This window comes from Pseudorasbora parva, chromosome 5, assembly GCF_024679245.1.
Source record: "Pseudorasbora parva isolate DD20220531a chromosome 5, ASM2467924v1, whole genome shotgun sequence".
NCBI classification, from domain to species: Eukaryota; Metazoa; Chordata; class Actinopteri; order Cypriniformes; family Gobionidae; genus Pseudorasbora; species Pseudorasbora parva.
The window spans coordinates 10,350,303-10,377,243 of NC_090176.1; the positions used below are offsets into that span (position 1 = coordinate 10,350,303).

Consider the following 26,941-nt stretch of genomic DNA (forward strand, 5'->3'; position numbering starts at 1 on the left):
GACTATCCATATTTTAAATTAATTGAAATCATGACAACACTCTAAATAGATTTAGCATATGACAAATGTTAATGCATTTAGTTTTGGTGGAATAGATCTATCTAGGCAGGTGGAGCTGAGGGAGGTAGAGGGTGTCAGAGGAACTCTACTGCAGGACCAGCTCACAGCGAACACTGAACAATACCATTTAAATGTTAATCAAGCAAGATCATTGCTTTTTAAAGTTAGCAGAGGCCAGTCTTGTACCATGTAGAAAATGATGTGATTGCTAATGGATTGCATGTAAAGGACCTATCAGCCTGTGCCTGATCTGCTTTTTCTCACAGTTACTACCAAGAGAACTGAAGGGGGAACAAACCCTCTTTAACCATATTAGACTAATGACACCATGAACACAAATGGACTCGTATTAAACCCAAAGCCTAATGAGGCATAAAGCAAAATTAATGCTGGGATCCAGAAGAGGAGGATGAATGGACAGTGTGAGTGTGTTTGTGTGTCTGAGATCAGACGATTGGGAGTTTGATTAAAGTGGTAGGACAGGGCCGTGCACAGGGGGGTGGCCCGGTGGCTAGAGCCACTGCCCCTTTGCCCTCATCGGCTAAGGTGCCCCTCTTGCCCCCTTCCCTCCCTCACCCTCAGAGGATTTCCATAAAAGCGTTCGGTTCCGCTAAAAATCCACTAGTTCCGCTAACCCTTTCCGTGTTTTCCCGCTCGCTCCGCGCAGCATTGCTCAAAGTCTGCGGCTGTCTGCTCTCTGTGGAGACGGCTGTTCCAGAATGTCGTCGCATTAACAGGTATATTACAAACTACAATCCACAACGTTGAATTGTTTCAACAGTGCAAACATGGATTCAAAGCTCCAGCATGCCACTCCTGTAAAATAGATTTCCGATTATAATCAATTTTACGAGTTAATAGGCTACTAGTATCTATAGCCTAACATACTTCATATTTATGATATTTTATTTAGACCATATTAATCGTATACACAATTTTAAAAAAGGTAATACAGGCTATTATAAATATACATGAGTTGTATCAGGGTAGCCTACAATGGGGCTAAAGCACACCCTAAGAAAAATGTGCTCATTTTTCAAAAAAGTCCATAGTTGTGCAAAAAAGCAACGTTTGCAGTATTTTCTGTTTATTTTGATTAATAAAATATTTAATTATTGTTCAGTAAATATTAAAATGTTAATATAAAAATATATTTTAAAATACAGAAACAAATGTTTAGCCTAAGTAAATAATCTGAAAACATTGAATGAATGAGATTCTATAATAATTTATAGGCAGAAATAAGAAATAAAGTTTCTTTCTGTAACAACTAAATATATGTGTATTATATGATTATTATCATATATTTTATTATAAATATGATGTTGCCTCTAAGATGGACACCCAAATTATGATATTTACCAGCTGAATCTTAACCATGTCATGTCAACAAATGGAAGTCAGTCAGCTGTTTATTATCATGTTAAATATGCCTTTTACCCCAAATACCATACTTTTATATATTCTGTTATTAAAAATAATACATAAATCATAAACAAGACCTTTGTCTCAAAATATATTCAATTTTAGTGATTCTCATTTGCTACTTAAATCTCCAATAAAAAATGTAAATAGAAAAGATATCAAATTAGCCCAGAATCGACTTTTTGTAAGAATAATTAGAACAACAGAAATTTAATTAGCACTAAAGTCTAACAATTGTATTTACAGTATGATTGTAAAAGGCTTGTTATTCATTTTCTATATTAAGATGATACTCAGTCCCCTTATAGTGCCCCTTTTTTTTGGTTTGGGCCACTGCCCCTCAAAATATCTGTGCACGGCCCTGTGGTAGGAGGAATTGTGGATAGCTGAGCAGACTGCAGAGATTACAGAGACAGCGATCTGAAGAATAAGCTTCAGGCCATGCCTAAAATGTGCATCGAAGAACCAATCAGACAGCACAAGCTGCATACACGGTGCTAGACGACCCTAGCTATGCTGATGGGAAACTGCCTGGCTGAGAAGGGTAACAGTTGACCAGCTCAACCCCCATTAAGTGATAATTCACCCAAAAATGTTTAATTCTGTCATCCCTTACTCAACTTCCAGACATCCGACGTTTGTTCAACTTCAGAACACAAATGAAGATACTTTTAATATTCTCTCATCATTTTTGTCCAGCCATAGAAAGTCCATGCAGTTTAACCCAAGTCTTCTGAAGAGAGCCGATCACTTAATATGATGAACAGATTTCATTTAGGCTTTTATTAAAAATGTAAACATTGTTAAATAATAATTACAATGCCAAGTGCGTTCACATCAGTTTGGTAAAAAAACACACCAAAAAACAATAATAGTTCTTAACTCTACGTCTACAAAATGATGATTAAAGAAAGTGCATCAGGTGTGTTTATGTTTTTTATGTTTTTGTTCAATTATTGAAGGCGCTGTATATTGACTTGTTGCACATTATAGCATAACTGTATAATACTAAACGTGTTCTATATGCAACTTGTGTCCGAAAAGTTCTCACTGACAACTCGGAAACTCTGCGCTTAAAGACAATCCAGAGCAGGGGTTTTCAAACTGGGGTCCGGGGACCCCCAGGGGTCCTCCAGGCAGTTCTAAGGGGTCCCCAGAAAACTTCAGAGGATAAAAAGACAAAGCAAAAATGGAGTCTACCGTACATTCTAACCATTTCATTTCTAAATGTTTCTCTCCTTTCTTGCCATACATACTTTGCAGATTTGTATATGTCTGCTTTGTCTCTTTTGATTGAGTTTTTCTTACTATACTTACTATTTGATTGAGTTTTTCTTACTTATATACTTTATCTCACTCACTAGGAATGTTGTTCTTAACACACTACATTAGCTTACATACATTTATTGTGAAAATTGCTTATTCAAATAGTTTTTAATTAAAGCTGTTCCCCAGGTTTATACATCCAACATTAAGCAGAGCCAATATAAATGTGGAAACAATATGTTGCATTTATAATGTCACACTTAGGCCTACTATTTATCTAACAGTTAAAATGTTTTTTCATACATAAAAATATAAAGACGGATTTTAGGAAGGGGGTCCCTCATAAAAGGTTCATCATATTTGCAGCCTGGTCTCATTGGAAAAACGTACCTGTGGCAACGTTTTTGCAAACCTCAAAATACGTACCAATAGGTACATATCGCCACAGTTTCAAAGTGAAATGTCCACTGGGTGGCGCTAAAAGCTTAGTTTTTTTCCGGAACAGATGTGCGTGAATCTGGTTACGTTGGTTTTTTAACGTACACCCACACTAAACCCTAAACCTACCCGATAGTGTTAACAAAAGCAAATGTGACTAAAATAAGATTGTATCCATGCCATTTTAGCTTGTGTTTTGAACTCGTCTTTGAGCTCTTTTATCATGACCTGTTTTTCACGGGATTCGTTCCCGAGCTTTCAGCATGGCAAGTTCGAGCTATCGAGCAAGCTTAATAGGTCAGAAAATACGAACATATGGAGCTGGTTAAGTGACGCAAACTCCAAAATGTATTCGTTTACAAATCATGGACTATGGTAAAAAAAAAAAGAAAACGATAAAAAATGCAGTTTTACTGCCTCGAGTGTTCATTTCACTTTGAAACTGTCGCGATATGTACCTATTTTGGTACGTATTTTGTGGTTTGCAAAAACGTTGCCACAGCTACGTTTTGCCAATGAGACCAGGTTGCATATTTGTGGGTCCTTGGCATCATAAAGTTTGAAAACCCCTGATCTAGACAACAATAGTTCTTAACTCTACATCTAAAAAATAATGATTAAAGAAAGTGCATCAGGTGTGTTTGTGTTTTTTATGTTTTTGTTCAATTAATGAAGGCGCTGTATATTGACTTGTTGCACATTATAGCATAACTGTATAATACTAAACGTGTTCTATACATGCAACTTGTGTCCGACAAGTTTTCTCACTGACAACTCGGAAACTCTGCGCTTAAAGACAATCCAGAGTTTACCACTCGTAATTACGACTTTGCGGTGGCATTCGTGTGCGTATGATATAAGTATGATATAAATGCACCAACAGAGCTCATCAAATATATTGAACAGAAGTTCAACCATGCTTCCTTGACATGTGAGAAAAGCCTCATTGTTTACAGTGGCGGGTTTTGAAATAGAGGAGTCACAACATTTCAGCGGCCTGATCCCCACCCAAGAATTCTTTTGACTGCTTTAAAATGGCTTTTTTTGTTACTTTTAGACAGAAAACAACATATAAACAATAAGACAATTTCAATATAATTTAATTCACCTAGCCTATCACTTGAAGCAAAAATCCATCGTTCTGTTCTTAAAATGTGTGTGTTAAAAGAGCACGTCAGCCGTTTAGTGAAGCTGAGTGCAGTAGCCTATATCTTAGCTTAGGCGTGGGGTCTTCATTTTTCATTTTTAGCTGTTGTTCTATTAGTAGATTTGATAAATTGGACCCAGTTTAGATGGCCTTAACTACTATCTACTAACATTAAAATTAATAATTTGAAACAATGCACTTATTGTGAACAAACATAAATAATAAACTGAGCAACAAAAATATAAACTGGGGCAGATACATTTCTTTGATGATTGGTTGATGTAGCAAGGAAGGGTAGTCTTCTCTACCATAAAAGCTGTGAGTGAAATACTCGATGGTGATTGGCAATTTTTTTTTAAAGTCTCTTTTTTAAAGTTTTTTTAAAGTCTTTTTTTTTATATCTCCTCAGACTTGCGTTTCACAGGCCATGTCCACACTAATACGTTTTCATTTGAAAATTTATATTTTTCTCTCCGTTGTGGCCTTCCGTCCACACTGAGACAGCGTTTTAAGTCAATGAAAACGTATCGTTTTGAAAACGCTCTCCAAAGCGGATAAATTTGAAAACGCCGTCTTCGTGTCGTAGTGTGGACTGTGAAAACGGAGGCTTTTTAATACGATGACGCATTTTTAGCCATGTGATGCAGTCATATGACCAATTCAGCCAAGATGGTGAATGACATTGTACAGCAGTTATTTTGTATACTTTCTGTTTTGACAGCCTTGTTAAATATTAATGTCAGTTTGTACATACTGTTAAAAAACTCAGTGGCTTTTCTCGACATTGCCGCAAAATTTCAAAGAGTAAATAAACGAGTAGCGGAAATGACGCAAGTTGAAGCGTCTTGGATTTGCTCATGCGCAGTACGGCGATGTAAGTGTTTTCAGTCGTTTCAGTGCAGATAAACATTTTTTGGAAAACAATTTAAAAAGACGCAGAGTGTGGACGCGGAGCGTTTTTAGACGAAAACTCAAAGATTCCACACATTCTGGGAAAGCGCGGTGGTTACACCTACAGAGGTGAAATTACAAACAATAAATACACATTCTGAGACATGAAATTAATAACTTTGAATTTGATCAACGTTAAATCGTTCCTTCTCCTATTTTTACCTCAAAATTGCCAAATCCCTTGCCTCCCCTAACGAGCCGCCACTGATTGTTTCTCGTACATCAAGACTTGAGCTGCAGTCTCATTAGAAGACTTGGATTAAACCACTCGATTCATATAGATTACTTTTGCAATGTCTTTATGAACTTTTCAACATTTTTGTAGAGTGGACTTTTAATGGATGAGGGAATATTAAAAAGATGTACAGAAGTTTTATGGTTGAATAAATTATAACATAATTTAAATTTTTTGAGTGAACTATCCCTTTAGCCCACTTTCATGATAGTTCTTAAGTACTGTGTTTGATGATTAGATATGAATTTATATAGGGTTGTGTTTATGAGTGGGTTTAGGGATGGACCTTCAAGGTGACGTTTTACCTACAAATTGTACATTTTCACAAAAGTCAGATTGTACAAATTCATATGAAATCACCAACACATACAAAACCCAGAACTTTTAGTAGTGACTTTCTACAACTACAAATAAAATGTCTCCATGCAAAACAAAAATCACCATTGAATGACATACCATGGAGTTCATGGCGAAGTGGTTGTGCTGAGTCTGTAGCTCCACAGCGTGCTGGTAGCTCACGCCAATCTCTGTGTGGCTCTGAAGAAACAATTCCTTATTGTGACTGATCCAGTCAAACATCTAGAGAGACGAGAACAGAAAGTCATTACACATAATCCTGAACCGTAGTTTTATGAAGTTACACATCACTACGGTTGGGGCTTTGTTATTAAATAGACAGCACACATAATTAATCAAACAAAGAGACTAGCGTACGACAGGCTCAGGACAGATAACAGAATGACAAATGTAAAAAATGTCAACTGTTTTGTTTTCGCAGACGATAAGAAATCCATTCAGATAAGCATGTTAATACAAGGAGTCATCACTGGATTAACAGCGTTTTGTGTTTTAGTAGGAAAAATCAGCGAGGTTTGCTGGGAAGTTTTGTCATGGCAACCTTTCTAATTAAGATAAATTCACTTGTTGATAAAATGCTGTGCTAAAACGCAGATATCAGTTGTAGAAGCTTTTAAAGGATTTACACTGTCTGGGACATTCATCTAGCAATATTTTTAACACAATCTACATCATAAATGCCTTTTTGTCAATGTCATTGTTTACCATTCCCATTCCATTCCCACATCATATACTGTAGGCTCCCTACACTTCCAGAAAAAAAAGTGAACCCTTAGGATTTAAAATTGATTTCTGTATAAATTAGTCATAAAATATTATTTGATTTTCTCCACCTTAACCCTTAAACGCATACCTCGGGACTTGACCCGGGACATTATTTACCACCCTCCTCCTTGGGTGAAAGAAGAAAATAAATATATTATAAAAGAATGCCTGTTTTCACATACATTTTTTGTAAATATTACATAGGATTGCTAACGACCTGGGGAGGTGTGTAACAGTGTATATTATGTATTATTATATTTGTAATACAATAAAGTATATTTCTCTGAACAACAAAAAGGTATCATTGATGACTGAATAAGTGCAATTCACATTTATTCCACAAGGTGGCAATATCTGATACACAAGCCAGACCCACGTCAAGATGTTGAGTCTGGGAACACAGGGCTCAATCCAAGGGGCGGGATAAATGGTTGTCTTTCAAATTCCCTCTGCACGTGATAGGATAGCACTACAACCAACCAGAGCAACGAAGAAGGTGAAGTGGAGCTAGTTGACATTTAACTTTTGCCGTAAGCGGCAAAACTCTGCACACATCTTCCCTTTTTGCCATTCTTTGATCTTTTCTCAAAGAAAAGCTTAACTCCAAGTCTTCCAGAGTCACGGCCAAAGCAGATTCGAAAGACCATTGTTCGCCAGCTTTTTTGATTTCAAGTAGCACGCAGAACTGTCGCAACTCTGCCGTCATTATGTTAATCCCGCCCACCGACTCTATACACGATGTTATGGGCTGATTAGAGTTTGGTTTTCCAGGCTTGTAAGCCAATGGAGAGTTGCTAGATGCCCTGGCTGTGAATTAAATGTGCTGCCGCTAGGCTGCGTCTAGCATTCTAGGCTAGTTACCGCAGGCAGCAAACAAAAGAATAGCAAAACCTGAAATGGCTCAGGGATTTACTGCAGAGCAACTGAACACAATCAGATATCAGTTCGGTGTCACTTGATGGTGGATCTGGTAAAGAAGCTGTCAGTGCTCAAAATATTGATTTTGAAGATGTTAAAAATGATAGTTTTGAGAATGTGTTTGAGAGGGTGAATATGTGGCAGACGCTGAGTGTACTGGGAAATGAGCTCTGACAAGGACAGTTATGATGGTTTAGCTTAAAGGCAATGAAATATGCTTTATTTTATCTTCTGTAATCGTTACTCTAATATCAGGAGTGTTTTATATTATCGCGACAGGTAGAGGTCCATCTGTGTTAGATATAGATCCGGGTCGCTAAAGAACCAAATATGTAATAATGATTGACGAAACAGTCATGCATTTAAGGATTTAAATATCAGACAAATGTATTTACAAATCCATGGCAAATTTCTGAATGCTTTTTCAAAGGTATCTCTAAGTTGACTCCTGCTAAAGCTAATGGGAGTCAAGTGTCATTTAACCTGGAGTCCAAACAATGAGACGATCAAATCAAACTTTTTGGCCAATTAATACAGAAATCCATGTAAAATCTTATACTGCAGCGAACTTGCGACTGTACATGCTTTACACATCAAAGCCATATCAATTGCATAAATTAATTCATAAACATGCTTTAATTAACAGATGGAAATGCAACATAATGAATAATAAACAAATATGCAAATATCAAAGTCATTTAAATTATATCCACGTTTCACCATCATGGCCTCCACTGCTTTCTGAGTTATAAACAATTTATCCTTCAATACCGAATAACTGTCCTAAATAAATATTTAATTAGAACTGCAAATGAATTGCACTTGTAATCAAGATAAGAGCTGAGAGACAGCATAATTGATAATCTAGTTGACTGCCTGCATTCCTATTATATTAAATGGATGGTTTAATCTAATAAATCTGGGCTCGGTCTAAGAGAAGTTGGACAGAGGTATTAATTAGCAGAATGACTGCTTGTTCTTGGCCTTTAACACGAGGAAGCCTGGCAAGGTGACAGACAGATGATTTTCAATCATGTTCACCCGCGACGAGTGAAAGGTTGGGTGTATGGTAGCTAAAAATAAACGTCTGCGCTCTCAACGCAACAAAATCATCAGAACAAAGCACTTATGAGTACTCGGTATCAGACGGGCCCCTGTGAGCGGCGCTCTGGCCCTTCACCTCATGTCTGAACAGTTATCTCAAACTCACTGTTATCATGAAGTGGGGTAGAGTCAGTGTGAGGTCACTCTTAACCCTATAAAGCATGTATTATATTTAATACACACATTTTCAAGCTTCTAAATTATCAACATGGTGCAAACTTTACTGGAAAACCTGGTGAACACAATCTTTTACATGTTACCTGTCATTTCATTTATCCTTTTTTGGCAAGTAAAGGGCCTTCAGATCGTGGTACACGTCTTTTTTGCTGTGAAATCTTTACTGATTTTTATAAAGTAAACATAAGCATAACTACACTGTAAACTTTTTTTTTTTTTTTTTGTTGGTTTAACTTAAAAATTAAGTAACCTGGTAGTCTTAAAATTTTGAGTTTATTGAAATTAAAAATTTGAGTTAATACAATAAAGGAAATTTGTTTAATACATAGAAACTCAAAATATTATTGTATCCGAACCACATTAAACATTTGATAAATCATGAAAATAGCACTATTTGGCATGTTTCACTGCGTCATCATAAATAAAACACACACAATTACCCAATATGCTTACATAATCTTTTAATAATATTTTAATAAAGGTTGTCGAATCTCAAAAAATGTTCATTGTATTAACTCAAAATTTTAATTTCAATGAATTTTGAGGCAACCAGGTAACTTTTTTTCTAAATAATTTTTTACAGTGTAAGACATATACATACAATGGGCGTCATTCAACAAACACGAGCAGAACAAATTAGTGTGTAAATCGTTTTGTAAAGCCGTTCTTACGTAATTTTCGGATTCATGAAAATGTTTTCAAAATGTTAGTTGGTACGAAAGAAATGTACACCTGCTCCCTACCACAAGTAAATGGTGTGTAAAAAAACATTTGAACGTTCTTTGTTCTAATTTAGGCAAACTGATGAGATTGCATTTTGATGCAATATGTAGGGCAGGCCTACCATAATAATATTTCAAGAGTTGATTTGTCCCGTCTTTTTTGTTTTGTTTTGTTTGTACTGTTTAACGTTGGGTAATAGGCAGCACTCGTCACTGTCATTTTTTACCAGGCCGTCCAATCACAGTGGAGGAGGGATGGGACAAAAACTACACTGACCAATCATCCCACTTGTACACCAAACGAACAAAAATAATAGAGAAGTTAATACTGCTTTTTACTGCATTTCTAAATTCAGTAATATTCTTCAAAATTAGATACTAGAAGTAACACATTACTGCCATGGATATTCTGTATCATAGCTACCAAAGTATCTCAGCTGGAAAAACACTGCCCTTGCAAAGCACTTTCAAGCGCCACCAGCTGGTCATATGGGCAATTACTCTCTTTATTATTTATGCAAAACACTGGATCCAAACCTGAGAAAGAATTCCAGAAGAGTCCACAGCGTTCCTGGCCATGTCATTTGCAGTTGTAACTAATGGGCGGGTATTATGCTAATTAAAAATGAGCGTGCACACACTTCTTATTTACGCATGTTTGGTATTCATTAATATACACACGTTTAACTAACGAATCCGTGGTTATACGAAGCGTTTGTGAATCTGGAGTTTTCGTAAAGGTCCATTTTACATGCAAATTACTCAGAATTTGCTCATATATTTACGAAAGTTTCATGAACGAGGCCCAATATTTATAGTAGTCAGTAGTCTGTTATACTTTTATAAAGATCTGATTGATTTGCATTACAAGCTTTCAAAATGTATTCTTTGACCAAATTGCAACACATTTTTTCAGTTTGAGTCTACTTTTGAATTTAATTGGTGTCTTTTGTCATTCTCAACTATGAGCTCCATATTCTCACAATATCATACTATGTCTGATGTGTGAACTTTTTTGACTTTTTAAAAGTCTAAAGGTATAATAAACTTTATTTTTTTTCCTCTTAGTATTATTTGATACATCAGGCTTTACATGGTTAACAGAAACGCACAAAAAGCACTCACGGCATGATGTGAAGTATGAGTCTGAACTTGAGTTGTTTTTATCTTTTGAAGTAACATGTAAATTGTTATTTCAGATTGTATTGCATTTTATTCCTCTGCATTTTACAATGAATTCAAACTTCAGAACTAAAATACTTTGTAATACTTTAATATGTTAATAAGTATCTTGTGTTACAAGAGCAAACCTGAGGATCTCTATACCTTACACATGGTACACATGGTTCCTGATTTTATATCCGAATCAGGATTTGGACTTTTGCTATTTCCAGCAAGCCTTTATTATTTGCTCCTCACCTTTTTTGATTTACCTATTTCGGATAGGTCTTTAAAAAAAAACAGCAATAAAAGTGCGCTTGCACCACATATATTAGTCTCATTACCAAGTCAAATAATATACTGCATATACCAAGTATTTTTCAAGTTTATACTTTGTAAACATTTTTGGGTAACACTTTGCAATAAAGTTGTAGTGTACAGTTCTTAAAGAGATCTGTGGTGTGACAGGCAGCAGGGCGAGGGACCGCGAGAGCGGGCCGGTGATTAAGGTTCACAAGTGCCAGCTGCGTGGCACACCGGTCTAGTCTCGCGGCCATGTGATGGGAGCATATAAGGAGGAACAAGAGCTGCGGAAGACGAGAGAGGACCAGGCCTGGAATTTATGTTTAGTTTTGTTTATGTGTTTGCGGGCAGTTGTCCGTGAGGGGCTGCCCGCGGTTTTACTTTCATTTTGTTTATTTGTTTTGAATTAAAGTTTGTTGAAAGTTCGCCGGTTCCCGCCTCCTTCCTTCCCATCTACGAACATCATTACATTGGTGCCGAAGCCCGGGAGGAAGGAGGGACGCGCTGTCGAAGAGCCCTCGCTGCTGAGGGGGATCGCGGTGCTGAGGAGGTCGGGCAGCGCGGATGAATGAGGACCGCGAGGGCTGCCCGAGGCGATGGTGCTGGAGCGAGGAAGGTGGGACAGAGACCTCGCTGCCGTGCCCCTGGGTCGAGGTGGGGTGGCTGCCATCCGAGAGGGAGCGGAGGAGTCGCCGCGCTTGCCGTGAGCCGGAGCCTGCTGCCATCCGCCTGAGAGGGGAGGAGCAGGGAGCGCGGGGCTCGCTGCCGGGTCCCTCAGAAGGAGGAGTCACCGCCGGCCGCCAGCGGGGCGGAGGAGGCTCGAGCTGCCCACCAGGCGTCCAGTGCCATCGCACAGCACCGCGAGGAAGAGCCTCTTCTTTTTTTTTTCCTCTTTCTTTCTTTTCCTTCTCTCCCCTCTCTCGTCCGCGGGCTCCTCGTGCTAGAGCGCAGTCTCGGGAGTGCCCCCCGGCCTGCGAGGGGCGATGGGGGTATGTGGTGTGACAGGCAGCGGGGCGAGGGACCGCGAGAGCGGGCCGGTGATTAAGGTTCACAAGTGCCAGCTGCGTGGCACACCGGTCTCGTCTCGCGGCCATGTGACGGGAGCATAAAAGGAGGAACAAGAGCTGCGGAAGACGAGAGAGGACCAGGCCTGGAATTTTATGTTATGTTTTGTGTATGTGTTTGTGGGAAGTCGTCCGTGAGGGGCTGCCCACGTTTTATTTTGTGTGTTTGCGGGCAGTCGTCCGTGAGGGGCTGCCCGCGGTTTTACTTTCATTTTGTTTATTTGTTTGAATTAAAGTTTGTTGTTAAACGTTTGCCGGTTCCCGCCTCCTTCCTTCCCATCTACGAACGTCATTACAAGATCGTAAAATAAATCCATATGAATTGGAAAAGTTCAGTCCAAATTATCTGGATACTTTTGGAGCAATAGCATACCTTAGCATATATCAGTGTTTTTTCCCCCACATTTCTCCAACTTATGCATAAACAGCCAATATTTTGTTCATTCACACCAGGTTAAACCCATGCTTACTCACCTTCTCTGCGTCCTGTTCAAACAGTCGGAGCTGAAAACACTGATCCAGCTTCAGTTTTCTGAGGTGCCACATCTGGTGCAGGTGCTGTCTGGTGCTGTGGAGTTTATCCAACAGACTGGCGATCTTCGGAACCACACTCTGGAAGTCGGCACTTCCAGAAATACAGTTCCTCCCTGAGAAGCCATCACTGGAGCGGATACACTGCAAGAGTCTCTGGCCTTCGTGGTCCAGCTCTTCCACTGGAGCCTTCATCACCTTCTTCTTCAGCTGAGTGTGCTCATCGATAAGTCTCCTAGATCCTTCCACATCCACCGGGAACTCCTTCTTAGCCAACATCTCCTGCAGATCTTCCAGGCGGGAGAGGAGGTGAACGGCACTGGCCAGGAACTCCTCAAGAGCGACCCGGAGCTCAATCCATTCCTCATGATTATATTCCAGAGATCCCTCAAAGTCGTCCGTTAACTGAGACGGGTCCACTAGTTTGGTCAAACCCTCTACAGACACCAAACTAGTCTGTCAGTGAGAAGGGAGAAATAGGCATGTCAGTTTAGGGTGAAAGTAAAGATGGCCTACTTCTTATTTGATGTGAGCCCAGAATAACATGAACATGTGCAGACAAGCAGAGGATGATACTTTAGAGTCTGGAATGGGGAAGACAGCTACTCAATACTTGCGTTTTTACCTCAAAGGTGAACTTGGCACTGCCAAAGTTGGTCTTCTGCTTCTGCCAGAAGTTGTCTGGTTTGATAATGAGAGCGACACAGATCTCAGCTGAAAACGCTTCCTGCAGGGTCTTCAGTAACGGCTTTATCAGGTCCCACTTTGAACCGCGCATATCAATAATCACAGTGAAGCCTCTCTTACACACGTCCTCACTGAAACAGACAGAGAAGGAGAGATTTCTAGAAACATACCAGAAGAAATCCAACAATCAATAGGTAATTATTGGTTTACAAGACTACTAAATATAATAATAATTATAATACCGTATTATTACTAATAATAATAATACCGTTTGCAATCTTTAATTTCATCGTCATTGTTCTTTGATGATGTTAGTTCTTACTGAAGACATCAAATTTATTTTACATAAAATAGTCAGCTACCCAACACTAGCAAAACAGTTGCAGACTCTAGCGCTAGTGTTATCTAAAATTAAAACTCTTTATAATATTTACATTTAATCAAATTAAAATAAAATGGTATCACTTTATAATAAGAAAAAATACAATACAATAATGAAATACTAACAAATCTTTAACAAACTATTAATATATAGTATAATATATAGTATATAAATTTATAGTTATATCTATAAATTTTTATACTATATATTATACTATATATTAATATAGTTAATATATTTTAGCCTCTACATAATTAGGCTATATAGAAATATCTATTCATTCATTGTCACTGTAATTAACACAATTATCATTGTTTAATTAGCTCGTATAAAGGAATTGTTAATTGGTTATTAGGAATTAACAGTTGGGTCTAGATTAGGCCATGGAAAATGTGAAAATGTTTTTATTAGACATTAACTGCATTCATATTCAGTTCCTTACATTTTTTACAAATACATTAATTAAAGGTTTACCCCCCCCCCCCCCCCCCAATCTATAGTTTTAAATATGGATATTTTTCTTACACAAATGCACCACTTCGTTTCAGAAGGCCTTTATTAACCCTCGGAGCCGTGTAGATGCTTTTATGGACTTCATAAACGAGGCAACAATTCACTGCCATTATAATGCTTGAATTTGCCAGGACTTCATTAGTTTAACTCTTTAATATAACTTGTTTGTCTGAAAGAATAATGTCATAAGATGACTTTTGGGTGAACTAACCCTTTAAGCACACACACACACACAAACAATGTTTAGGAACACCTAATAAAAAGGAAATTACTCAGAACAATTTGTCCCAGGAACTTTTTTCCCCCAGACCTGTTGCTGTCTGCGCTTCCATCGTGGTCTGAAGTACCGTGAAGATTAGGCAAATTAGTCCCCTGATGTAGGACTGTGCACGACTTTCCATTAGTTCCCACTGGATTTCATTCTCTGCATATACTGTAAGCGTCATAAAGCCTGAACCTCGTCGTCGGTCCATCTGTCCTGTTTTTTTAGTTCATTGTTGATTCGAATGGTAAACAACTCTGTACTACACGCACCGCAACAAGCTTTGATCAATGGTGACAAAACAGACAAAAATTGTGGTTGAAATAAAATGCTTCATGAACTGAGTCAATCAGCATGTTCAGCGCCCAACTCCCACACCCGAAAGTTCCTAAACTTTGAAAAAGTACTACCTCGCAAACAGGGCCATTTTGAGGGGGAAATATTTACCCGGGACTTCATTTAGACCCCGGTTCCTGCTGTCGAGTACCACCCCAAAGTCCCTAGTTCCTGGGGAAAGTTCCTGCAGTGGACGCGGCTTTAAAAAGGTTGGTTTAATGCAGGGGTTCTCAACTGGTCCCACCCTGGGACCCACAATTTCCCATGGTCATTAAGTCGCGACCCACTTTTTTAGAATTCAACCAACAAAATGTATTTATTCAAAAATAACTGTTGAAAACACTCACATATCATCTTTTTAAAAACATAACCCTACATATATACATATATTATCCCGTACAACATGCATTTCAGAGCTTAATAAGTAACTGGACCCTGAAAACCGCATGTACAAAAGTTAATTAAATAAATAAGGCCACATAACGATTTTTTTACTCTATTCAGAGCAAATTAATAAGAAACTAAGGAGGACCGTGACAACTGCATGTACAAAAGTGAATTCGATGCGGGATGTTTTGTTTCTAAATGGCGCTTCAGTTTGGACGGTTTCATGCTCTCATTGGCAAGCACTTCACTACAAAGCACACACTGGGGTTTCTGTCCATTTTCCTCCTCAATGTACGAAAATTCATTTTTTAAATAGTTTGGGTCATATTTGCGCTTCGCCATCTCGAATCTGAATGCCAAAACAACGCAGGATGGTTATGGCTACCATAGTAAACTACCGCACGTCTCTGATGGATGCCTGTCAAAATAAACCCCTTTTAAAATAAAAGACCAATTAAACATGAGAAGCACAATTTTTTTTTTGTTTTTTTTTTTTGACCAGCTTACCGAGACCCACCCAAAACAGATCTGCGACCCACCAGTTGAGAATCATTGCTTTAAAGCACATGACATTTTTAAATGATCCAAGACCTAATCTAAAGTGAGAACTGTTTAGAGTTAATTAGAACAATTTATTAATAAGCAAACTTGTTGAAACATTAAATGTTACAATTATTCTTCTATGCATTTCTTATGCAGCATGCACACTTTGAGTGTGAACCAATTTTGATGAGTATTCCTTTCTGATTCATATTAAATGAGTCACTTGACCCAGGAAAAGGACAAAGAGAGAGCAAAAGAGAGGGGTGAGTGTGTATCCTTCAGACCAGAAAGTGCTTCACATTTCGCCTCATTATAGCATTTAAGCCACTTTGGTTCTTGAATTTCCATATAAATGATATCACTCAGAATCTCTTCTACCAAATATCAGCTTGGAACAGAGCCGAGCCATTTGTTTGGGCACCTTTTAAAGAGTTCCTGGATGATTGTTCTCATCAGGTTAAGCAGAAACAGCACAGCTTCTATTTCTGGCTCATGCTTTTGAGGTAGGGCTCAGAGATTGGAAGATAAAAATAACCCTCCAGTGATGGCAAAATCAACAACACAGATTTCCGTACGCCTCAAAGAGGGAAATAAAGATGACAGAAAGTCGGCACAAACGCTGTGTGATTAGGATCCACATAATGGCACATGTAAGCCTCTCTCGTTTCCTGCCGTTCAAAGGTCTGAGTGGGAAACTTGTCAAAAACAACAGCCGTAAATTCTAACACTTTACTCCTGCGATGGGACCAACTACTGCCAAAGCCGCGCTGTCGAGTTCATGTTGAGTAATTTAATAGTTGGACATAAACACTCAACACAGCCTTGAGTCTTCATCCCACACAATCTGAATCAAGAAAAACAAACAACTTGCACATTCACCAAGTGCCATTACATCTCATGATCTTTTTTTTTTACTCATCCCAAAAACATTTAATAGAGATGATTTTCTGCCTATTGTTGTTGTTGTTGCCATGACAAAAATGTGTGAAGATCTGCAGTTAGAACTAGTGATATGTCGTTCATGAATGATTCGTTCATTTTGAACAAATCTTTAATATGACTCGGGACTACCGAGTTGTCTTAAAGAGTGATTCGTTCATTTTGTGTTGACCGTGCATGCGCATTACACAACATATGGGCTCTGAATGTCTTTCATTCTTCTTGTTCGTCCCATAGAGTCTATGCTGTCAGTAACGGAAACAGAAAAGATTAGTTCAATACGGTGACAAGTCACGTGACAAAAGAACGAAACCCGAGACTTAGAAGAACTAATCTTTTCTGTTTCCGATACTGACAGCATAGACTCTATGGGACTAACAGGAAGAACGAAAGACTCAAACCCGAAAGACTCGTAAGAACTAATCATTTTTGTTTCCGGACCTGTGTTACGCACGGTCCGGGCGGCCCAGCCCCCAGATCTGATCAGAGTCAGACACAGACAAGTCAACAACTAACGTCTCGAGGAGTTCAAAGACATGAGAGGCGGAGAACAAACGTGATAAATATGAAGTTGCAAAAGAAAGAATGTTTTGGATCAGGAGGTGAGGTGAACTAACAGAGTTAGACTGCAATAGCCTGACCCAACAACTAATCAATGAATTAAACATTTCAGTTTCTTATGATTTGGCTTTGGTTGCAGTACCCTATAGTTTATTTTTATTTAGTTTTAAAATGTAATCAACATTTTCATAAGTACTAGATTTGTTGGGCTATTTAACATGTCATTTTAATTATATTTTAAATATAATTTATTATATTATAAATGGCAGTGGCTCAGTGATTCATGTAGCTTGTCTATAAACCGGAAGGTTGGTGGTTCGATCCCCGGTTCCACCTGACCAAGTGTCGAGGTGTCCATGAGCAAGACACCTAACCCCAGCTGCTCCCGACGAGCTGGATGGCGCCTTGCATGGCCAACACTGCCGTCGGTGTATGAATGAGAGAGTGAATGGGTGGATGTAAGGCAAGATGTAAAGTGCTTTGGATGGCCATGGGTCTGTTAAAAACGCTATATAAATGCAGTCCATTAACCATTTTTACCATATATTTTGCTGAAATGAACGAAATGACTCAAAATGACTCAAAAAAAGATTCGTTCATTTTGCTGAACGAGACTCAAAGATCAGAGTCAGTAAAATGATCCGAACTTCCCACTAATAGTTAGAACAATGAAAGGAGAAACCTTTGCTTCAGAAAGGGGGATAAGAAATGATGCCCATGGATTAAGAATTCGTTCCCATAACTTTGTTCCCAAAATTTGTCCTGTAAGTGCATTTGCTATTTAAACAACATAGCGCTGGATGAGAAAATGATAACTACATCTGGTTAAAACACTTACGGAGTCACGTTGAGCCAGGTGATATGGCCCTTTGTGTTAATTTCAAATCCAGTTTAGCCACCAATAAACTCGTTGTTCCAAACCGTTTTGTTTCCTACAGAACTTGTACAGCATAAAACGGCATTTATAATACTTCTGCTTTTTGTCATGTTGGAGCTTCACAGCTCCTATCAAAAGTATGCTTTTGTTGTATGGAAAAGAGCTACATTCTTCAAAACATCTCCTTTTTTACGCCACAGTAGAAAGTCAGTCACAGAGGTTTGGAACGACATGAGGGTGAGTAAATGATGAGAGAATACTCATTTTAAGGCGAACACGAATGCAGACAAGGATCAAAAGAGCGTGTCACAAACACTATATCATGTGCCAGTGCAGGAGGCATAGGGCATGCATCATAGCCTGAAGGAAGGTTTCCACGCTGACTCAATAACATTGATTTTCCCTCTTCACCAAACCAGCAGCCTGCACCGCTTTACACTGATCCGACACTGATGATGCAAGCACTGCTCCCGAGTGGAAATCGAACTGGGCCGGGTTTGGTGTCTAGTGTGATATTTATACATCCATAATGGATGTGGATGACTTGTTCTTTTTGCTAATGAGGATATCTTTTGGTTGACAAAACGAATGTGGAGGAACAACCCTTTCAAAAACACGTCATTCAGACCCTCTTATACTAAACACACACGTTTCAGACACTTCACCCCATCATGTCATGAAACGGTAACTGATACCTCTCAGTGAACCAGCATTGCACTTTCCATTTCATCTGCATGACGTTTAAAGCTGTTTTGCGTTAAAGAGCAGCTGAAGGGGACAGAAGCTCGGATGCCTGCGGGCACCGTCACATCAAAATACTATGAGTTCTGATGATGAATCATGGTTTGTGGGAAAAGCTTAAAGGGACGGGGGTCTCCATCCCTTCTTTTTCCTTTTCAGTTTCTTTCTCCCTTTCTCCTAATTAAACTTGTATTAAGTCCGCCTTTGTTCACAGCTTAGCTCACAGACTTTGATGCTGACATCTGAGAGCAGTGACAGCATTGATCAGTGGCCCAGTGAGGTCAGCTGTATTCATAACACCAGCCCTGAAACACACACACACACACGTCTGGTTCGCTATCTTTGTGGGGACTCTCCAAAAAAGTAATGGTTTTTATACTCTACAAACTGTATTCTCTCTCCTTACACTAACCCTACCCCTAAACATACCCATCACACAAAACTTTCAACATTTTTACATGTTCAAAAACAAAAAACAAATTCTGTATGATTTATAAACTTGCTTACTCATGGGGACCCTTAATTTATGTCCCCACGGTGACACGAGTCCCTATGAGTCTGTGCATTCAGGCTGAAGTCCCCAATGGGATAGAAAAACATAAACACACGCACACACACACGCACACACACACACACACACACACACACACACACACACACACACACACACACACACACACACACACACACACACACACACACACACACACACACACACACACACACACACACACACACACACACACAAACAAACATGCACAATACCAGACCTGATAATTGAATGCAAAAGATCCATTTTTATCTTAAATACCAAAAATATATATATTTAATTAATGTTAACCGGTAAACACACAAGTAAAACTCTTATACAACTTTTCAATTAATAAATAATACATTTGAGACTTCTTTCAAAAACCTTAAAAATAGTAATGTGTTAAATCTTTTGATAATTTAAAATTGAATAGGCCTATGCAAAATGTTGTTCACAAGCATTGCAATGATGCATGCATGAGATCCCAAAAGATCATGTTTTCTGTTAAGAGTGGACATTATATTAAGGTTAATACAACAGTCGCTATGATCCTGTTATCCGTATCATCCCAGTTGTCTTTTCTTTTCACCAAACACCTTGGAAATGCCAGGTATGTGATGTTTATTTATATCTTTGAACAGGATTTATTTCCAGGTTTAACTGTGTAATCAAAAGGTTCCTTTGGCTCTCACTTTATATTTTAACTATATTCTAAATAAACTTCCAAAAATGTATATTTATTTTGTCCTGTTTTGTTCTCATATTCTTTCTTATATTTCCCTCTCGCATACCTGACTCAAAGGCTCATTCATAATGCGGCTCATTATGCGTTTTTTTTTGTTTTGTTCTCTTAGGTGTAATTCACAGCATAATTCATGATCGTGCACACCTGTTTGCATATGGGCTTTGTAAACAAAAAGTTTCTTACAAAATTTAAATCAATATATTGTTTTATTTGAATGAGAAGGCACAATGATTTTCACAATAAGTTTGAAGCAAAAACTCTAGGCAACAACATCCATTAGTCAAAAGTCTTGTGGACAAGAACGTTAAAGATCGCATCCTCTAGTGTGCCTCTTGAGGTTTACTCACACAGTTCTTACTAGCCGACCTCCGTTACACTCACCCCCTATAGCTCACTTTCACCCGGGTCACGGCACCAACACCACTCAACCTGCTCCGAGTGGAATTTGTACCACGAGTTTCTGATATTTTGGGCATTACTGGGGCATTATTTCAACATTACACTCACCCCTCTAAAGCTCACTTCCATCCAGGTCATAGTTACCGATGTAACCGCAGTTCTAGGATTAGGATTTAAACCGTTTACGGCATGAGGGGCATGCATGCTAACAAGGACGCTAACGACCACAGCCTCTAGCATCAGTCACTAGTGCGCCTCTCGAGACATAACTCTTTACTACACTGTAAAAAGTAATAAGTTGACTTTACTTGGAAAAGCTGTGAAAACTGATTGCCTCAAAATTTTCAAGCAAATTAGGTCATCATTTTTGACTTGATAATACTTACTACTACTTTGTAGAGTTATCTTGTGTATTTGTAGAGGTAACTCAATTTCAAAAGTTCAGCCAACTTACATATATAAGTTGGAGTTTGTAAGCAGAACTCAAACAAAATAGTTCTTTTAACTAGTTCTTTTAATGTCTGCTTGTTCATTTTACTAGAAGAATGTGTGGAAACTGATTGCCTTAAAATTCTCAAGTAAGCTGAACTTAACACTCAGTTAAGTTAGCTTAATTGCATCAAGTTGATCTTACTTAAACCCTTCAAGTTGACATAATTCTATCTGTGAGCTGAGGAAGTGTACTCCCAGAATGCATTGCAGCATGAATAAATTAATCACAGGGCAATCGTAACTCTGTTTTATTATTTTTGGCTTTATTTTACCATTTAATTTGCTGTCTTTTGTCAGTATAACCCCAATAATGACAGCAAATGAACTTGTAAAGGACTTATTAAGTGTAAAAAAAAAAAAAAAATGTTACCATTGTTGTGTTTTGCACGCTGAATGTTGAAGTCTGTGTATGACTCAAGCATGGTAAATTGTTGGATATTGTCACAAATATAGAGTCATTATATCAACACAATTAAAAATTTGTCAGAAGTGTTAGCAATAAAATGTTAAAATATCATTAATTGGTATTACATTTATATAAATATGTGTGTGTGTATATATATATATATATATATATATATATATATATATATATATGTATGTGTGTATATATATATATATATATATATATATATATATATATATATATATATATATATATATATATATACTTATTACTTCCCTTCCTTTGAAATCTGTGATTTTGTGTTGCATTGCTGCATCAATAGGAAGAGATTTATAGTAATATAAAAATTAAGTTCCAAGTGCCCAACCAAAGGGAACACTTATCACCGTAATGGTGAGAAATTTTAGGAATCAACATAAATTTATGAAGTCAGCTTATGTGATGCTTTCCCAAAGTATTTAGTTGTATTTATAATAACATTCAAGATGACTGTAAAATGAGTGAATGCAACTAAGAAGAACGATGACTGCAGAAGTGGAGGAAATGAGTGAAAAGTCTATTAAGAATTGCCCCGCCTCAATCTTTTGCCCGCCCACCTGTTTTTTGTGTGTGTTTTTTTCCTTTGGCAAAATGGTACTCAAACCAGTCAAGTAATGTTTACTTGGATTTTCTAAGTAACAAAGGCATAGCATGCAAACAGTTCAGATTACTAAATAGTTTTAAGTAAATTCTAATTATTGTACATTAAGTAAGTTTACTAAAAAGTCTTAGTAAGAACAGCTGTTGGATTTAACAGTGTGAACATGCATTTAGTACAACACACTCAACATTCTTAAGTACAATGTACTAAACTTGCATAGTTTAGCTATCGCATCCACCTAAAAGTTCACAATACTCAGTGTATTCAAGTTAAATCAACAAATTTTCCAAAATCAGTTAATTTTACAAGTTTTTCTTTAGTAGATTCAACAATTACTTTTTACAGTGTAGCTTATCTCCATTACACATACTCTTCTATTTGAGCAACAGAAAGGTATTTTTTATAACTCTGGTACTAAGGCCCTGAAAACAGCCCGGGGGGCAGAGCAGAGACATGTTTATACTGGATAAAGACACATTAACATCCATAATGCTCATGCTAAGTTTGTTTATTCTGAATTGATTAAGCTCACCTGGGCACAGTGGACAGGTATGTTACAAGTCGTCTCAGGTCCTCTTGTTTTATTCGGTCATGGTTACTCCTAGCGGGAAAGGTCAGGATGGGGCCACCTCTCTTATCACGACCTCCTGCAAACGACCCAGAGAGAACATGAAGCCTTGCACACACGACACTCACAACAGAGCATGTCTAGTAAGCTTCCAGCAATAACATTTATGGGCATCATATAAGCTTGAGATTATGTACTGTACTAATGTATTGTATGTATTAATGTACATTTATGTAATGCCTAAAGGTACGGAGCCTGGGAAATCTCTGACCACAGTTTTGCAAGTTGTCCGCTCAGTTTATAAACCGAACTCACAGATTCTTAAATTGTTCCCTCAGTTTAACAAATCGCACCCATGGATTAATAAACCACACCAATGAATTTTTAATCCATGCACTTAGATTTGTAGTGACCTATCATACACCCGGCACAATTCAGCAGTGACGTAGTGTTTTTTGCTAGTTTCAGTCCAACGCACTTATCATTGTCACGTCCAGCACCACGTTGTTTAAATAGCAAATGCACTTGTGCACATCTGATCGCCCATGGGTGTGCTGGTCTGAAAACGAGGTGTGTTCAGGAGCATTGTTGGCACGTTGCTATTTTGAGGAACTGAAAACGACTGCGCCATTGACCTACAAAAACCTGCTCTAAAGTCAATAGTAATATTTGCCTATGGGCTGGTGCACAATGTGTGTACACTGCTTATTACACACACAGGGACGCGCAACAGCCCACACACATTTAAATGAAAAACTACTGTATTAAAATGTTAAAGCCCATGTGGCGGAGGGTGCGTGGTTTCGCGAGGTCTGAAGGGGGAGAGAGAGAGAACGGAGCCGAGCGTTGAGTTATGGGTCCTGCACACTGCAATTTTTCAAAATCCTTTGCGAATGTTGCTTGTCAGACTGTACGAACATGATCCTCGATGTAAGCCATGTCACACTAAGATCTCAGTTGTCATGAGTTGTCAGACTGTACGATGCACGCAAGAAAACTCGTCCGGAATTTTATATCATCAATGAATGCCGCGTTCGGTGACAGTGAGGTGCATTACATGCGGGACTGAAATGCTGACTACAAAGAAACCTCTAGCTCTTGTTTTGGACATAGTTTGTCTTGAAAAATCAAGATATTTTAAGGTCGTTATAGGAGATGTCACACTGCAGGATTGTGCGGCAAATCTTCTGACACTGGCAGAATTTCGTCTGAGGTCTACGCCTCCCCCACATTAGACAACGAACCAAACTACACTGGTGCCGAAACCCGGGAAGGAAGAAGACAGGGTTGGCGTGACCGGGACTTGCGACTTTATAACTCAAAATTCAGTTACAAACACAACAGGTGCACGTAGGCGCATAAACACAAAATACACTCATAAGTTCTTCAGATGGATCACTCGGATTCCACATTGTCTCAGGCGGGCAGGCACGTGCGCAGTCCCAGTCCGAACTCTCTCTCCTTTCTCTCTCCCTGAAGGGGCTTATATGGTCTCTCCATGCCAATTACTGCAATCAGACACAGGTGTTCATCCTCTGCACTTGACCTACTTACTCAACGCTCGGCTCTGTTCTCTCTCTCTCTCCCGCTACAGACCTCGCGAAACCAGGCACCCTCCGCCACAACCCATTACTCATTACACCCATTACTCATTAAGGGTGCGTTCACACTTGTCATGTTTGGTTGGATTAAAATGAACCCTGGTGCGATTGCTCGGTTAGTGTGGTTCATTTGAACATATGTGAACACTCGTTCCGCTTCCAAACGAACTCTGGTGCGGTTCGATTGATATATGAATGCAACACGGACCAAAGACATGTAAACGGACCAAAAACCGGACGTAATGTCACAAGATGCGACGCAGAGTCAGCTGATTTGACGACGCGGAAAGATCGGTGTATCCAAAATGAGTAACGTTAACGTTAGAGGGCAAACGTGGAGCAACGAGGAGGAGCCTCATCAATATTTGGTCCGACGAGCATGTTTCGAAAATGCTAGAAAAAACACACAAAAAGCAGACCTGGTTCTTCTCATCAAAGGACCTGTGCTGCCCATTATTAGCAGGGACAGACGACAGAACGGCCGTCTCTTTTTTGCACAACGGAGGAAATCCTGCTGCTGTTTTGAATGTTTTGAACATTTTATGAGCTCTTCATAAGTTCTCAGCGGGTAAAATAATGGCATATGTAGGGTACACGCATAAAATGTTGGCGTTTAATCCGGCACACAGCATTGTTTTGAATGTTCGGTAAGCCAGCTTCTACGTCATATAAGCTGACCAATCAGGTTGTGAGTGTCTCCCTATGCCTTTGGTTTGGTTACTTTAGGTTCGCTGTTAAAAATGCCAGTGTGAACGCTAAGCGGACCAGGACTATGTTTTGTTTTTGTTTTTTGGTCCGGACCAAACGAACCAAACTAACTGAACTACAAGTGTGAACGCACCCTAAGAGACCAGGTACAACCCTTTTAGACCATGCGCCTGGGCACAATCCATACCCACAAATTCATAAACCATACCCACACTTTCGCAATCCACTGTACTCACAGATTTGTGACCCGTCCCCAATGTTGGGTGTAACTAGTTACTAAGTATGTAGTTACTGTAATTTAATACATTTTCCCTTGAAAAAGTGAACTAATGTATTACTCTCATTTTTTCTGTTACAGTTACTTCTGATGTAATTTAACTAAATACTGTTTATAGACTGTAGAGCAATTATGTATATATATATAAAATACAATAGTGGAATAACATTTAAAAAATGCATGATTGTAGGTATCCTTTTCACATCTGAAATACTTTGGTCAGTTAATACAAATAGTTTATATAATTGATTTTAATTAATTAAAAGATTGTTTCATGTCCATCCTTAAACCCTTAACTAGTCAAGGTTGATATGGGATTTAGAAAGTAATCAGTAATAAGTAATAAAATACTTTTTGGAGAGAGTCATTTGTACAGTAATGTAATTACACTGATGAAGATGTAATTAGTAACTAGTAATTCATTATTATTAGAGTAATTTACCCAACACTGCCCGTCCCTCATTTTTTAAATCTGTGCCAACAGATTCGACAGTTACGGGCAATGTTTTTACAGTAGGCTTCTATGATAATGTTTAATGTTACAATTTATTTTATTTTTTTTGCTATTTAGTGCTTATTCTATTATTTTAGTGTCATTGTTTGAAAGCAGCTTTACAAGTTGTACTGCTATAGTCTTAATGCTTTAACATTGAGCAGGGCTGGGCGATAGGATGATATAAAGTATGTTGATGATATAAATGATCGGTTTAACTTTATTTTAAGGTGTCTTTGTTATAGTGTAATTATACATTGCGTAATATTAAGTAACTACATGTGTTTACTATAGGGTATAAGATTAGGGTTTGGTTTAGGCTTAGTTAAATGTACTTATGCATAATTTATAGTTTTTAGTATAGTTACTGCATCTAACACATTCAACAATAACACTGTAAAATAAAGTGTTACCAAACGATCTGTTGTATTTATTAATTGTGTAGCATATAATTCAATAAGCAAGTACATAATTGTTTCTGATGATGGAGGTTTGATATAAGTTTGATCTGTAAATTCATATAGTAAAACGTCAACAGAGGATCCAAATTGACCATTTGGCTGAGAGTCAAACAAATACAAAACTCATTTTGTGGTTTCACATCAAGATTAAACAAACAAACGTCTATTAAATATAGAATGCTTGGCAGTGTTGGGAAGCTGAAACAGATGGTGTATTTTATGGTGTATTGTTTTATTAATTATTTTTCATTTATTTAAAAGGAGTCACATCATATCCAAGTGCCCATATTTTATATTATCTATTCTACATTATGGGCTCAACGTGGATTTTGCATGCTTAAAATGTAGTTTGACCCTTTCTTTGCAAATGCACATACCTTAAACATGGATGCTAACTACCTTAACCAGCAAGGTCAAGAACAGCTTTAACTGAAGAACCAGTTCTTGTCAATAAGGTTAACCAGTTTTGTCAGTGGACATTTAGGTTACACTGGCCAAACAGCTAGACCAGAACCATATTTAAAATTCTATTGTATAGAGATGGACAGACATTGGCTACATTAGACATTTGATAGCTGCTGTATCTCACATCTCACAAGATTAACTGCCACACAAATCACTGTGCCTCAACAATATTTTGACTTCTGTATGTCATGCTTGAAGGAAATCACTAAATTTAGCCAGCTGTTAATACGTCAAAGCATGTGAAATAGCCGCAGGTCATAATCTGTAAAATTTAGAGTAAACACTTCTACAGCCAAGCTATA

General features: G+C 38.2%; 1 protein-coding gene across 1 annotated transcript in view; it reads right to left on the reverse strand.

The window, feature by feature from the left end:
- The window catches only part of kalrna (kalirin RhoGEF kinase a), a 322,593-nt gene that overhangs the window by 191,427 nt on the left and 104,225 nt on the right, over positions 1–26,941 (reverse strand). The window contains 4 exon segments of the mRNA XM_067443216.1: positions 5,979–6,101; positions 12,568–13,080; positions 13,250–13,442; positions 22,599–22,713. Coding sequence (XP_067299317.1) covers positions 5,979–6,101; positions 12,568–13,080; positions 13,250–13,442; positions 22,599–22,713 — 944 coding nt within the window.